Source organism: Phyllopteryx taeniolatus, chromosome 13 (assembly GCF_024500385.1).
Source record: "Phyllopteryx taeniolatus isolate TA_2022b chromosome 13, UOR_Ptae_1.2, whole genome shotgun sequence".
Classification (NCBI taxonomy): Eukaryota; Metazoa; Chordata; class Actinopteri; order Syngnathiformes; family Syngnathidae; genus Phyllopteryx; species Phyllopteryx taeniolatus.
The window spans coordinates 17,955,926-17,972,021 of NC_084514.1; the positions used below are offsets into that span (position 1 = coordinate 17,955,926).

Consider the following 16,096-nt stretch of genomic DNA (forward strand, 5'->3'; position numbering starts at 1 on the left):
CTAATTGCTTCCCAACACAGCCAAAGTGTTTTTGTGTGCGTGTCTCGCATTGTAGTAGACAAAGGTTCAAAGAATGACTTGATCAGTTTCTTATTTTGGTGGCCGACTGGTGCTGCCGGTGTTGTTGAAAGTGTGGTTGTTCCGCCCAGCAGGAGTCTTGCCTCTCAGGGTGGCCTAAAAATGGGCAGCAATGGCGCTGAGCAAAATACAAACGTACTAGAAGCGTTGCGGCCCGGGACCACGCTGCTATGCTAATGCCTGTGCCTGCCGACAGGAAAGGTAGAGCCCCCACTTTTAAGAGCAAAACCCCAACGACAGACAGACAAGACACCTTTTGTGTAGTGTAAAGTCAAAGCTGCTTCTTAGGCCCACGTCCACAAGGATGCAGAGTGGTTCCAAAATGTGTATTTTTATGCCTTTTGGCCTTTGATCCACACACAAATGTTGGGTTTCAGACTCAAGTAGTGGGCACTTTGATTTGAATTTAATCTAGCCTACATAGCATTTACATGATCAAGAGTCCTGTAATATTTGTTGAATTCATTTTGCAGTTTTGCCCCTGAAATTGTTTAACACGCATTTCTTCACTTTTTAAATTCATTTTGCTATTCTACTCCCAGTTCTGAGGAGCGGGGTTCAATCCCCGGCCCCGCCCCGTGTGGAGTTTGCATGTTCTCCCCGTGCCTGCGTGGCTTTTCTCCGGGCACTCCGGTTTCCTCCCACATCCCAAAAACATGCATGCTAGGTTAATTGAAGTCTCTAAATTGCCCCTAGGTGTGACTGTGAGTGCGTATGGTTGTTTGTTTATGTGTGCCCTGCGATTGGCTAGCAACCAGTTCAGGGTGTACCCGCCTCCTGCCCGATGACAGCTGGGATAGGCTCCAGCACGCCCGCGACCCTTGTGAGGAGAAGCGGCTCAGGAAATGGATGGGTGGTTCAGATTTATAAAACTATTTATCCTTGCGGGGCAATTGGTTAATTATAACTGCATTATACACAATATGGTTAGCCTAATAGCATAATTGCCAAATTTACATCATCAATAGTCCTGAAATATTTTTTGCATTCATTTAGCAGTAATTCCCCTAAAATTGGTTAAATAACATGTTTTTCTTCATTTTTTACATTTTTCATTCATTTACCTCATTAAATAATGAGAACATATTTATCACCTAGGAAAAATTATAATTACATTATAAATAATACCGTTACCCTAATAGCATCATTTCTTTAGTAATTTTTGAGGTACTGAAATACCGACATACTTGCTAAAATGTTTTTTTTTTTTTTTTTTCCATTTTCTCAAAACATTAAAATATTACTAGGCAACTCCATTACTCGGCTAATGATATACAAAATGAAAGTGAATTATTTCAACCAAGTTACCTTTTTCACCAAATTGGCCAAAATGCCCTATGATCCTCTTTTTAAAAAAAAAAAAAAAAAAAAGCCTGTTGTGTGTGGACGTATAAAAATATACCCATTTTCAAACTATCTATGTACAGTGCATCCGCAAGGTTTCCACATTTATGTTACAGCCTTATTCCAAAACGGAATACATATTTTTATATTTCAGAATTCAGCCCTGTGAGTACGTTTGTCACAGTGCTTCATGTTTTCCTCATTTTGTTTTGCAAAAAGTTATGTAAGCTATTCAGCATTTTAAGTAATAACAAAAAATAAATAAAATAAGTATATTCAGAAACATGACTATTGACTAACAAGAGTCATGAATTCTGGCCAAGCCTGTACTTGCAGTGGATATAAAAGGTTTACACACACCTCTTCAAATGTTAGGCGTTTTTTTGGTTGTTTTTTTTGTATTACATTATTTTATTTTTTTTAAAAGATGAATAATTACAAAAAAAAATCCACCATTAACATGAGCTATAAATTGTACAACTCAAGTCGAGGGAATTATGAACACTTCCAAATAGCAGTCAGTTTTAGCACTAAACTTGAAGGTTTCTGCTAAAAAGTAAAAAAACAAAAGTCAGGGAAAGCCTACTTGAACATAGGAACTTTATTCATAATCAGAGGCAATTTGGTGCAGGTGACCTATAACCTGTACAAGTCAGAAGTGGTGGGAATTATGAACAGTTCCAAACAGTAGTCAGTTTTAGCACAAAACCTTCAGCCTACTAGAACAACTGAACTATTTTGGGGTTAATGAGAGGAACTTCAAATGGTGGCAGGTGCGTGCTGACTCCCATTTAACATGATTTTGGATGTGATGGGTTAATGCTGAACACAGTAACATCCAGAGTTAAAAGAGGGTGTGCACACTTGTGCAACCACATTATTTCAGTTGTTTATTTTTGCGTTCTCAGAAAGATTTCAACTAAATGTGGAAAAAGTGAAGCGCTGCAAACACTTTCCGGCGCTTCACGTTGAGACTTTTGAGGAAAATACATGAACATAATCAAATTTGGAAAAAGGCTGTAACCGACTACAACGTGGAAAAAGTGAAGCTCTGTGAATATTTTCCTGAAGCACTTTACACATGTGGACTGGGCCTTCACTAATGTTACAGCACATAGCCTTACACGCATACATATATTGATATGACTCATAATTGACATGGCAATTATCAGTGAACAACTGTCGTAGGATTGTGGCTAGCGACGATTTCGTCGTCTAATTTAGCGTTATTGTTTTTTGCCGCCTTCAGACAGACGACATGTTTCCAAAGGGCACCAAGCGCAAGTTCCTCGACTCGGCGGAGGAGGCGGCGACGGCGAGCGGTCCGGGCGAGCGGGGCCCGGCGAGCGCTCGGACACCGTCGCCTTCGTACAGCCTCCAGCGCCAGTCTCTCCTGGACATGTCGCTGATTAAACTTCAGCTGTGCCACATGCTGGTGGAGCCCAACCTGTGCCGCTCGGTGCTCATCGCCAACACGGTACGACAAATCCAGGAGGAGATGACGCAGGACGGCACCTGGCAGCTCATGACGCAGGCGCTCGCCGCCGCCCAGTGCCCCGCGGACCGCCTGGTGGCCACCGAGGTGCTGTGCCGGCAGTCGGACCCGGCGGCGGCGGTGGCGGCCGGTCAGAGCCCCAAGCCGTACCCTCTGGCGGGTGGCCTGGACGAGGGCTACCACTCGGAAGAGGTGGTGATGGAAGCGGGGGACGCCCCCAAGGAGGTCGTGTCCACGCAGTCCTACATGGCGGGCCCCTTCGGGATGGGCCCCTGCTGGGAGGAGCGCGAGGAGGACGGCGAGGAGGAGGAGGAGGAGGAGGACGGCGAGGAGTCGGAGGGCGAGGACGCCGACGAACGTCCCGAGGCGGACTCCGGGCCGGGGGAGCAGGTTTTCGGCACCTTTGAGATCAAGCAGCCACCGCCCCCGCCCCCGCCGGACCCGGCACTGGAGGAGCTGTTCTCGGACGTGGACCCGTCCTACTACGAGCTGGACACGGTGCTGACGGGCATGCAGAGCGCCCCCAAGATGGGACCTTACGACCTGCTGGAGAGCCTGTCCTCCCACGGGCCGCCGCCCCTCAGCCCCGGCGCCAGCTGCCGGTCGGACCTGAACGAACTGGACCACATCATGGAGATCATCGTGGGCTCCTGAAGCTCGGTGCCGCCGTGGACTTGCTGAATGTGCTTTTGTTACACAGCCAGATTTGGGGAGGGTGTGAAATTAACTGCGAGCCAAAATTGATTTTTAGGATCGGCAGCTCCCGTTGGGAACTTTTTTTACCCCCTTTTCGTTTGTTTTTACTCATACAGTATATTCCGAACTTGGAGGAGACGACGTTCACAAGTAGGGTTGCAAAGGGATGGAAACTTCCCTGCAAATTTACAGAAATTTTAGCGAAAGAAAGTCAAGTTGGAAACTTTCGTGGGAATTGAATGGAAAGGTATCACAGTCAAGCATAAATAGAGCCTAAGGGTGGGTGAGTACCCATAACGGGTATTGGTACTTGGCCGATACGGGCCTTATTTCAAGGTATCGGGTACCCGTGAAGGCCGCCGATACCGGAGGCAAAAAAAAAATAATCTGACACCGAGTAAGCCCTCCTCGCCAGTAGTTGGCGCTACACTGCGGCTGTATGACACACCGGCGAATCATCGTGTGTGTCAGAAAGAAAGAACGAGGTCTTTGTTGACAATTATGTTATTGTGTTAATTGAAATTTTATGCATCAAAAGTACTCGTGGTATCTGCGAGTACTCAAGCGTAACTACTCATACTGGTATCCTTCTGAAAAAGGGGAATCAAACATGACTAATAATTAACAATGTAAAAGAAATGTGGAAGAAAACCCACCATTAAACGGGGAATAGGTCCCCCCCCCCCCCCCCAAATGTCAAACCGCGAATATGTGGCATTCCACTGTATGCCCAAAATATATTTTCCGCAGCTATGTTTAGGTTCCCTATTAAGAGCTAACCTTCAATTTTGCAAGTTCCTGTTGTTTTGCCCCATTAATTCCCATGGAACGTTTCCAACTTTTTCCAATTCCTGGAATTTTGCGCCTCGATTCCCAAGCACTCAATTTGTTCCTTTGTGTTCTTTCCATGTTTACGTCCATTGCGCTAGCTCCCGATGGCTTTTTGTGGCAAGTGTTCACACTACAACGACATAAACGACAGCAATCCACAACAAACATCCAGATCTAACAATCCATGCGTATTTTCCTAAAGATTTGAGCAATTATGAATGGAATATGTATATGTACGTATATGTAAATAGAAATATATTTTTTTGCATTATACAGTTGTGGGGGGTGGGGGGGGCGGGGTATTTTTTGCAAGTATCATTTGATATTCCTATTATAAATTTTATTTTCTGAGATGTTAACGTAGCCACATTTGAGACTCGTGTCTTCCCGGTTGTCACTTTTTTTTTTGTTTTTTTGTTTTTTTGGTCGGCGCCGTTTTAACTTCACTTGCTCCAAAGTTTTTTTCGTTGACTTTTTTTTTTTCTAGCCCAGGGAAGCAAAACCATACCTTTCTATCCAGCTCATCCAGAAGAAGCCATATTGCTAATTTATTCTTCTTTTTTTAATTTATTGTATTTATTCTGTCTGTAGGTACATCCGAGCCACACACGTCAAGCATTCGGTCCGAATGAAAGTTTGTCACTTATGGTTTTTTGGAGTGCAGTACCTATTTATTATTCTTTTTTTTGTTTTGTTTTTGTTTTGTTTGAATAATCCCAAGAACCGGGTCACAATTACAATCACTATGCAGCTCCGTCACACGCGTTACAAAAAATGATTGTAAACGACTCCAATGTCCTTTAAAGTCCTTTTATGCAAACAGTTGCCTTTCTGCAAAATGGACGCTCACGGCGGCGGTGAAGAAAAAGAAAAAGAGGAGGAGGCGAGAGCGGCGGAGAACTCAGGCAATGTAAACGTATTCACACACACACACACACACGCACACACACACACACACAAACCAGTTCAGTATTACACACACACGCACACACACACACACACACACACCTGAAGGATGTCACTCACGCTGTTTGCAATGGGAGCTAGAACTTCAAAGACTTATTAATACCGTTGTCAAAAATGTATGCATTTTTTTATATCCAGACAAAAAAAAAACTTGTAGCGTCTTTGTAAATATTTTTTTATAATAAAAGATGCAACTATTGGTTGTCTTGTGTGCTTCTGTATTTCGTATGGCCCATTAAGTGACAACTTTGCAATCGTTCAATCAATACTAATGAACAACTTGTTTTAGTTGCACAAGTAATTTGGAAATGTATACGTTTGTAGTGTCCTAATGTATTTGATCATGTCAAATTAAGTAGACGGTGTTAAATGATTAAAATTGGCCGTGAAGTAGGTCAAACTGACATATCATATCATATATATATCAAAATCTGCACCAAAGATTGACATTTTTAACTTGCAAAAATCATTAAAAAGTATTCAAAATATATTTCTTTTAAAAATAATAAATAAAGCATGAAGACGTGAGAAGATACCGCCAATAAATAGTTACCCTGAAAAACAGGGTAGAGCCCCTTGCCCCGCAAAAAAATCTTTTTAAAATCTGTGAATGCTGAACTGCACATATGCGGGGGACCACTGTATACGTTATTCATTTTGAATTTTCATGTCAATAAGACTAAAAAACTGGTAAATTGAGATTTTATTATTTAAAACATCTAGAAGAAATTTAAAAATAAAAAGGATACGATATAGGCTTTTTTCTTTTTCTAGTACTTTTTTTTTTTTTTTTTAATATTCCTGAATTTCATTCATACTGTCAGTCGCCAAACATGCATGCACTGAAAAACTTAATTTTTGGTTGCACATGATTCAAATGTTGTAAAATGATGTAATCTCCCCTCTTTGAACAATAATCAAAGTAGTATTTTAGCACATTTGAATCATGCGCAACTAATTAAGTAAATTCCAATTGAGACGTTTCAACATTTAAACATCTAAACGTAAAAAAAAAAGTACAAACTTCTACAGTATTTTTCCATTTGCTTTCTGATTACAAAATGACTAAGCATTCCTCTGTACTGTACAGCGTACACACATGTTCAAACATAATCGCTCGGCCCGCCGGAGAGGACGCGCAGAATCCAGTGAAGGTTTTCTATTCTCGTCAGGCTGATGGGGGAGGAAGTGACGCCATGTTGTAGCTCATAAAACCGGGCACTTCAATTGCAGCTTTTGTCCTCACGTGCTGCTTCTCGTGCTCGTCGCAGCACAACATGGCACACCAGACTCAACACGACACTCCATCGCTTCCCTGCCTCTTATCTATGCTCGGCAACGCTTGAACTTGTCGTGGTCACCGTAGTATAGAGTAGAGTGGAGTGGAATGGAAACTTGAGCAAGCGTAGTTTAGTGCGATGGCCTGCTGCCAAGCCATTTTTTGGGAGTCTCTTGTTAAAGATTAACGGCCTGCTGGTGACTCAGCAAAAAAAAAAAAAAAAAAAAAAAAAAAAAGCCATTCAGGAAGAAGTCAGAGTCCGAGAAGTGCTTCTAACTTCAACAGGAGAAACTAGGTTGGGTTTTATTTCTACAAAGTTTCAAATACCAGGTGTCTTAATCAAATGATGTCATCCCTCAAAGATCAATAATTACGGGCAACTTTGCACCCCCTATTACTGGTCTTGTTGAAATTAGCCTGTTTTGATGGGGGCATGGAGGGGGTGACACCATATAACTACAGTTTATATGCTACACTATAAACAATTTATACATTTCCCGTAGCGCTTCTCCTCACGCAGGTCGCGGGCGTGCCGGCGCTTATCCCAGCTATCTTCGGGCAAGAGCCGGGTTACACCTCGAACTGGTCGCCAGCTAATCGCATGTTCTTCCCGTGCCTGTGTGGCTTTTTCCCTGGTACTCTGGTTTCCTCCCACATCTGAAAAACATGCATTGTGGGTAATTGAAGACTAAATTGCCCGTAGGTGCACTTTTGTTTCTATGTGCCCTGCGATTGGCTGGCAACCAATCCAGAGTGTACCCGCCTCTCATCCGCGGTCGGCTGGGATAGGCTCCAGCATGCCCGTGACCCGCGTGAGGAGAGGCACGATGGAAAATGGATGGATGGATGAAAGTTTTTGCTTAGAACATTTTGGCTTCATTCCTGCAAAATCACACTTTTTTTTCTTATATTTTGATTTTATCATCATAAATTACAAATCTTATTCATGTACAATAATTTTATTGTTGTTCAATTTGGATTTTTTTTCTCTTGCCATATTTTTTTAAATATATCTATTTCTTGTAGTATTCTTTGTTCTTATTTTTTTTTCATATTTTGATTTTCTTCCTGTAAACCTTGTGGTGTTGTCTTTCCCATTATATCACAATTTTGTCATATCATTTGTTTAGTTTTTTTTTTTTTTTTTTTTACTGGTAATTTTATGACTTTGTGTGTAATTTGAGTTTCTTCACATAAAATTGGGACTTATTCTTGGAAAACTACGTCCTTTTCCTTGTACAACTTTCTTTACCAACTTTAGGAATACAACCCCGGCCTTGTTTTTGCTAACTATTTAGACCTCCTACACTCCTGTATTTTAATGTTTGGCATTATAGTGGGACTAGGAGAGCCACTTATTTTTTGGGCTGGTACTTGTAAAAAGTTTAAGAACCACTGTACTAATGGAAATTGGATTTCCAGACTTTTATGAACGCTTCTCAATATTTTAGCACAAATAGCCTGTGTGATAAGTGTGATTAGGATTTTCTTTTTTTTTTTTTGAATGACCATACGAAAATAATGGGAGAAGTGGGTCAAACCGCAATGAACAAGTGTTCGCGAAAGAAAACCAGAAGAACAGTCGTGAAAAAAAATGAGCGCGCTCGAGTGACGCGCTGACTGCTTTTTGGAGGAAGAAGAAGTGAACGAGGAGATTCCTTATTTGGTATTAACCCAACTGCTTCCGGTCCCCTCCGCGCTGAGTCATCGGGCCCTTTAAAATGTGGCGTTCATGAACCAGTTAAACGACGCAACACCTTCCGGACCATTTCGCTTTGGAATTTTCATTTTCGATGTGTTTGCACGTGTACATGTCTGAATATGATATGAATATTGATGTCATCACCGGAAAAAATAAACAGAAATGTGTCATTCTGACGTGGAATGTTTGAAAACTAATGACTGTTTAAATGGCACGTCTCGGAAAAGCTTATATTAGGTCATATCGAATTGCACGAAGAGGACATGAATTGCTAAACTGGCATTATTACGCAACGCAATCAATCACACACAAAAGCACGACTCGTCTGATGAGCTTTGGTGGCTCACGTGTGCGGCCACCCGAGTCCGAGGGGCACGTGAACGCACCACCGCCGCGGCACATTCGCTGCCCCGTGAGGGGCGGAGGAGGAGGCTTGAGCGGCGGCCGAGCGAAACAATCGCAGCCGGCCGAGCAGCTGCGGCCACGCCCCCTTCGCAGCTCCGGTCCCGCCCCCACTCGATCCCTCGGAGCGGACCGAACATTCCGCATCTTCTCTCCCGGCACTCGACGACGACGTACCGCGGCCGAATTGTGTCCACTCATGACGCGGACCGAGGACACGTAAGCTTTGTTGTCTTTAATTCGTTCAGTCGGAACTTTGAAAAGTCGGCTCGCGAGCGGGTGGGACCGGTCAGTTCTCCGGAGCCACCGGAGCAGCTTGCCGTTCGTGACATGCGCGTTTTGTCATTAGAACCGAGTAGACTTGACATGTTGAATTATAGGCAGCTTCGGGGGCTCCCGTGTGTGCTTGCTCGAACCATCGTTCTTAACCTTGTTGGGAATCCTGAACCCGAAGGTTTCATACGTGCATTCACCGAACCCCTTATAAAACGTGATTGTTTTTCTTTCAAATAGGTACATGTTATATTAGTGCACAAAATGAGTTATGCATCACTAAGCATCAAAATCACCGTGTTCGAAGAACAAAACCAAACCAAAACATAACTGAAAGGACATTGATTGCAAATGAATGGAACGAAACATACTCGTGAACAGAAACACGCACACATTGCTGAAACCCTGAGACTGCCTGGTCGAAGCCACGTTAAGAACCGCTGTTCCAGAACCTGTATCTACCTGGTCTGAATCCACCCAGTAGACCAGCAGATCATCGTATTGTCCGGAGGAATAAAGTCTTAGCAGTGAGTCACGACATTAGAAGAGACAAAATAAAAATCGAGGACAGTATTCCCAAATGTCCCGGCTGGGAATGAAGAAGAAATCCGACATATTTGATTACTGTTACATAAACGGGGTAACATGGACGCTAACGTCAAGCAAGCAAAGCAAATGTATTTATATAGTGCATTCCATACACAAGGTAACTCGATGTGTTTATATGCCATTAGCATTATTCAAGACCTAAACCATTTATGATTTATAGGCCAGTAGCAGAATTTGTAAATGCATTTTAAAGCTGACCGGCAGCCAGTGTAGAGATTTTAGAATTGGAGTAATATGTTCTGACGTCTTTGTTCCGGTCCGAACCCGAGCTGCAGCTGTTTAATGCTCTCTTTAGGGAGTTCAGTCAGAAGACCATTACAATAGTCGAGTCTACTTGAGATAACAGCATGGATGACCTTCTACTAAAACTACCAGTTTTAGTCATTGATTTGATATGACTGTTGAAAGTCAGGTCGGAATCTATCAGAACACCTAGGTTTCGGACTTGGTCTTTGGTTTTTAAAGACAATGACTAGGTATTTACTAACAGCAAGCCTCTTTTCTTTATTGCCCTAAACAATTATCTCAGTTTTGTTGTGGTTTAACTTAAGAAGGTTTTGGCTCATCCAGTTATTTATCTGTTTTAGAAAATGACACAACACCTCAACTGAACTGTAGTGATCTGGAGACAATGCTAGATATACTTTAACTGTGTGTCATCTGCATAGCTATTATAGTCAACATTGAGGTCCTGAAGAATTTGACCCAAGAGTAGGATATACAGGCTGAACAGGAGGGGTCCAAGAACTGACCCTTGAGGGATCCCATCGGTCATTGCCATTCAATGAGATTGAACACTACCAACCGTTACAAAATAACTCCTTTCCTCCAGGTAGGACCGGAACCGTCAAAGGACTATTCCATTCAGTCATACCCACGTTTCCAACCTGTTCAGGAGTATATTATGGTCTACCGTATCAAAAGCCTCACTGAGATCCAACAGGACCAGAATTGACACCTTTCCCGAGTCAGTATTCAACCTTATATCATTTAGCACTTTGATAAGAGTGGATTCTGTACTGTGATGAGTTCGGAAACATGATTGAAATTTGTTAAAAAGTCAATTTAAGTTCAAGAAATTGCTGAGTTGGTTAAAAATAACTTTCTCAACAATCTTGGTAGCTGACTATGGGGAGAGATTTGTCCCAAAATTATTTACACAAATATATCCGCAATCTACACATTTTTTTTTCAAAAAAAAATCCTAATTTTTACGAGAATTTTATTGTTGTTTGAAAACCGTTACAATATAACAAAAAAATCTCATAATTTTATATGAAAAAAGGGGGAAAAATATCATTTTTCAGGAATTTTGATGATGATGTGACTTTTTAGTTTTAAGAGAGTAAATGGAAACATGACGAGAAAATGTTGGTGCAGGTCCATGTTGGGTCGCGGCGTGAAGCGGAAGTGGAGCTGCGTGGAGGCGTTGGACGCGGCCGCTGAGGAGACGCAGCGGCGCGATGGCGCAGACGCGGCATCGGGCGGCTCTGGCGATACCGGTGACATGCGTCGGCGCGTGCTGGGCCTTAGCCTGGAAAAGCTGCAGCGCTACCGGGCCGGCGTGGAGCTCAGCCTGCGCCGCTCGGTGCTGCTCATCAACACGCTGCGGCAGATCCAGGACGAGATGCGGGGCGACGTCCAGGAGAACCTGAACGCGGTCTTCTGCGCTCCGGACTCGCCTGTTCTGCATGTGGATCTCAAGTGTCCCGGGTGTGCGGAGGGTGGCCAAGAAAGTCCGTCCTCAGCACTGGTATCCTCTTCCCCGGAGGTGAACTTTGGGGCGATTAGCGACATGGTGAACGCCATGGGCTACCTCAGCGACCTGGCCCTGGACGACATCTTCGAGGACATAGACACTTCCATGTACGAGACCTCGGACATGTCCGCGGGCTGGATGGTGGGATCTCTGTGGCCCGTCAGCGTGTCCGTTTGGGCGGACGAGGACGGGAAAGGCCCCGCCGGGAGTCTCCAGTCGTGTCTGATGGACGTGAATGAACTGGACCACATCATGGAGATCCTGGTCAAGTCCTGATCCACCCGAAGTACAATTGGGTGGGCGTCAATTCCTCGTGGATTCTTGCCATTCGAGACAGGCTCATTACCTATCCCCCCGCCGAACAGCCAAGGGTTCTTCGTACTCGTCGGATCTCGGGCCGAGGACGCAGACGGAGTGATGACTTTAACCTGGGCTGCGTCAAGTACCGGGTTGATGTACTGTGTGAAAGTCACTGATACAGAGTGGGGTGTTGAAGTTGACTAGGGAGTATCAGAGGGGTAACAACTACTGTTCTTAAGGGGATTCTGAAAAGCTGGGACCAACCCTGTTGCATTGAAAGCAACTGTCGTCGTCAGACATCTACGTCATCACATTCTCTGACTGCAGCAAAGCTGTATCACGAGGTCCTGAGTCAAAGGCAAAAGTGAATGAATTCTGTATCAGAGGCGTAACGACGGCTCTGCGTAAGGGGATTCAGCAAAGCACTGGACCAACCTTGTTTTGTCGAAGGAAATTGTCGCTGTCCGAAAGCCGACATCTAATTGTCAATAAAGGGGCTGATATCGTGCAGGGACAGATCAATGTTGGGAGAACCTGATCCATCAACCGTGGTAAAGTCGCTTGCGTCACTGAACATCGGAAACAACTACAGTTTTCCCTTTCTCCCCTTTGGTGTCGTGGGCACAACTTAGGAGGAAACCCGAGGCTAGCGGCTTGATTATTAATTGAGATGCTTTCAATTACTTAAGAGGCGGTAGCCGGGCCAAGCGGGACGGCATTTACCCAACTTTGGAGTCCGAGTTTGGGACCCTTTCGGACCCTGGTGGCCATCGCCACGACTGCTGCAACTGATCAGTCGCGGCAACTCAGGCGACTAAGGAGACCAAAATATTGCTTGCGCTCTCACAAGGGCGAGGTTTCGCAGAGACCATTAAGCCCAGAAGTTACGCTGATGTAGCGGAAACATCACTGCAAAGTAGCGGAGACATCTCCATGATGTCTTCTCCGTCTCCTCAGTGTCCAGCAAGTCTCGGAGATGTCAGTGAGATCTCTTCTCAGTGGCGGACACAATTAGCCTCTGCGACGTCTCAGAGACCCGCTGGAGACTTGGAAAAAGTCTCCAAAAGGTCTCCGAATGTTTGAATTTTCCGCGACTCACTGGCGACCCGTCTAGTCTCCAGGAGACGTCTCCACGACATCTCTTGAACCAGCGCGGACGCTGACATCAGGTCGCCAACTAGACTCCAGGCTAGTGCGATAAGGCCTTTATTCACCCTGACAATTCAACCACAAGCCTCTTCTGTAATTCTTATCTAGTACAATTTTATTTATGCTTGAAAAGCGGCCACAAGCTTCTTCTTTGTGCCTGATTGTTTGTTGTGAGTGCAATTGATCATTCAGATCTATTCCCTTCCGACGTTTCTGTTCCACCTTTCCGTTTCGACGAAAAGGTGGCTCTCGTGTGAAGAGCGACCGCCAACACCAGGGCTACTTTGCTGACATGTGTCCCCCAATTGTGATTTCATGACTTTTTTTGTACGGCTGAGTTTTTATCGAAGCAATTTTATATGCGAAAAACTTTTACGGTGTGCTTTACTCCTGGTCTACCTCCTGATGTTGATGCTCCTGTGAACCAATCATTCTAAATTTTAGCTTTCTCATGACGAGGCCCAATCCCGTCCGACTCATTTCGACTACGTGCCTTCTCGGTGGTGCATCTCAGGCCTGTCCGCATTTTCACAAATGTTCACGACGGGGTTGGAATTTTATTTATTTAAAAAAAAAAAAATTTTACATTACAGTCTACATCAGAAAGCATTTGTTGACTCTGGCGTGCATTTCAACCAATCAGAAGGCTGAAAAACAACATGATCAGTCCTAGATTTCCATCTGTTTATCCATTTTTGCTTCGGTATGTCCTCACGAGGGTGGCGGGTAAGTGCAACGTATTCCCGCTGACTTTAGGTGAGAGAAGTGGGGTACGCCCTTGACTGGTCACCAGTCAATTGCAGGCCACATAGACAAAGAAACATTCGCATTGAGCACCTAAGGATCATTTCGAGTCTACGTCATTTTTATCTTCATGTGTGGGGTCTGCAGCAGATAAAACATCTTTGAAGAGTGGAAAAGTGTTTGTGTGTACCAGGATGTATGTTTTTAGAATACAGTACCAAAGATTCAAACTCAGAACCTCTTGACTGTGAGGCAGACGTGCTTCCCGCTAGATATACAAGATAGGGCGTCCGCTACGACGTTCCGTTCCTGCATCGGCGACGTAACCCAAATGAGTACATTGAAATGCAGTGTAATCTTAATTACAGCAAATATTTGTATGGAAAAACACTGGTAGGCCATAAATATGAAACAATGAAATGATAAACAGTAAGTACGGGAGTAACTGAAGTTAAGTACGGGGGTACTCGCTTTGTGAATTCCATTCTTACTGCGACAACGTAACACACGTTTGTACGCAAATTGGATTGCGCCGGAGTCTGTCGCTAAGCTACCCAAACAAAGTAGGAAAGTCCTAATTACGGTACGTCATACTGTACTGTATGTTGGGACCGTGCTAAACCGAGTACGCCCTGTATGTTTACGCGTACCTGGACATTTTGAAAGTTAATGTAAGTTTTCCAGATTTACACACAAACACTTCTGGAAAACTGAGTTTTATGAACAAAACCACACACCAAACGCAAAGAAAAAAACCCATCCCTATTTGTCAATATCTGCGTTCATGCGGGCATGGCCCGAGGCCCGCTGAGCGTCGCCGACTCAAGCACACAATCTCACCCCGCACACACCGCACCGCACCACACCACACCCCGACTTCCACCACAACCCTTCTTCTGTGCTCCGGCTTCATGTTTCCTGACAGGCTGACAAGCGAGCGGTCCAGGGAGGGGGTTGCAGGCATAGGGAGGACGGAGGAGGAAGAAGTGGGAAGGGTGGGGTGAGGAAGCACCACTCGTGTCACGCGTCCAGTGGGAGGAGCCTGCAGCTTGTTTTGTCCAAGACCGGGCAGCTTGGCCAGTCGCGTGAAACGTGCACTCCCGTGACTTGTTTTCTTGTTTTTTGGCCTTGTTTTTCTTATGTGTAGAAAAACACAAGAGAGCTCGACGAACCTGACCAAGTCAATATTCTATTTAATCTAATAGAAAGCGGAACAAACGCCACAGTGTTATTCATGTGTGTGTGTGTGTGTGGAGGGTTATGTAAGCACAAATGCTGCATGTTGTCCATAAAATCTTTATATCGTATATATTTGAGTGTAACTGAAGCATGTGTTTGCTGGTTATAATTCATAATAATAATGTTTTTTTTGCTGGGATATTTAATAGAGTTTATTCACCAATACAGAAATGACAAAAAGGACAATTGTCTTTTTTTTTCTTAATGACAAAGCACACACATTCACACAAAGGAAATGACTTTTTTTTTTTAACCTTCCCTTTACTACATCATTTAATAAATAACATGAATTCAGCAGCCTAAGTGGCATTCATTTTTTAAAATGTTTTCCAAACACAAGGAAAAGCACAAACAAATTCAACAAACTAAAAGAGTCCAGTTGCCTCGATTCAACCTTTGTGGATTATCATGACCTGGACAACTAAAAATCTACAAAGATTTAAAAGAAAAACACACACATTTTAGCAAGCACTCTGGTATTTTTTTGGTTGATACTCTGACTAAAGTTAAAAATCACTTTTTGTACTAATTATTTTGTAATTACGCTATTAGGGTAACGATGATTTTAATAATTTCACTGACAATAAACCCACACACAAGGTACTTCCTGTTTCCGAAAGAATGCGTTCTCCTGAGTGCAAAGGGCACCCACGTGACACCCACACACCCAGCCACATCCATCCATCCATTTTCTTTACTGCTGGAGCCTATCCCAGCCATCTTCGAGCGGGAGGCGGGGCACACCCTGAACCGGTCGCCAGCCAATCGCAGGGCACATCGAAACCAACAGGCATTCGCACTCACAGTCACCCAGACAGTGACTTGATTTAGTAAGTCACACTTACTAAACAATAATTTCTCTATGATACGCGTATTTGTGTATAAATGCCAATGTATTGTCGCTAGAGTACTGTCGTGTCGTATTTAAGTGACAAGTTCATTGCACCTGGAAGTCTGAGCTCAGGAAAAATACAGTAACATAAATAAAAAAAAGAACACCGAGGACGCAAAGGCTAATGGCGCTCTCTAGTGGTTACATGACCGTAATGCAGGAATTTACCTAGTGCTCCTCAGATATACATGCCTTTAAAACTAACTAGCCCACGCGATTGCTCTAATCTGGAGGTGTGTTTGTCTTAGATTAAACAGTGGATGTCCTGCAACTTTTTGTTTCTTAACTGAGAAAAATGAGCTGTTGATTATTGGCCCTGCTAAACAGCCACTTTGTTT

General features: G+C 43.9%; 2 protein-coding genes across 5 annotated transcripts in view; both read left to right on the top strand.

Annotated features, from left to right (window-relative positions):
* cdca4 (cell division cycle associated 4) overlaps positions 1–5,609 on the top strand; it is a 14,521-nt gene extending 8,912 nt beyond the window's left edge. For 2 of the 3 annotated variants that reach the window (XM_061794565.1, XM_061794567.1), the window contains exons 2-3: positions 153–279; positions 2,672–5,609. In XM_061794565.1, the coding sequence (XP_061650549.1) occupies positions 2,681–3,571 (891 nt within the window). In that variant the 5' untranslated portion in view covers positions 153–279; positions 2,672–2,680 and the 3' untranslated portion in view covers positions 3,572–5,609. The remainder of the gene's footprint in view (positions 1–152; positions 280–2,671) is intronic. The other variant, XM_061794564.1, reaches the window with a different exon arrangement.
* Positions 5,610–8,704: 3,095 nt separating this feature from the next.
* On the top strand, positions 8,705–15,046 carry si:dkey-177p2.6 (uncharacterized protein LOC568712 homolog). Of its 2 annotated transcripts, XM_061794563.1 has the most exons (3): positions 8,930–9,012; positions 10,508–10,642; positions 11,056–15,046. In XM_061794563.1, exon 3 carries the CDS (start codon positions 11,060–11,062, stop codon positions 11,708–11,710), a length of 651 nt encoding a protein of 216 aa, XP_061650547.1. In that variant the 5' UTR covers positions 8,930–9,012; positions 10,508–10,642; positions 11,056–11,059; the 3' UTR covers positions 11,711–15,046. The 2 variants fall into 2 exon arrangements, with proteins under 2 accessions (XP_061650546.1, XP_061650547.1); XM_061794562.1 differs by lacking the exon at positions 10,508–10,642 and having other exon boundaries at positions 8,705–9,012.
* Positions 15,047–16,096: the final 1,050 nt, after the last annotated feature.

Bases quoted from the DNA above. Each gene is read 5' to 3' on its own strand.
- si:dkey-177p2.6 (XM_061794562.1), top strand. From the start codon at position 8,720: ATGAGCTTTGGTGGCTCACGTGTGCGGCCACCCGAGTCCGAGGGGCAC. The intron at 9,013-11,055 runs GTAAGCTTTGTT...ATGTTGGTGCAG, and splicing joins ATGACGCGGACCGAGGACAC to GTCCATGTTGGGTCGCGGCG.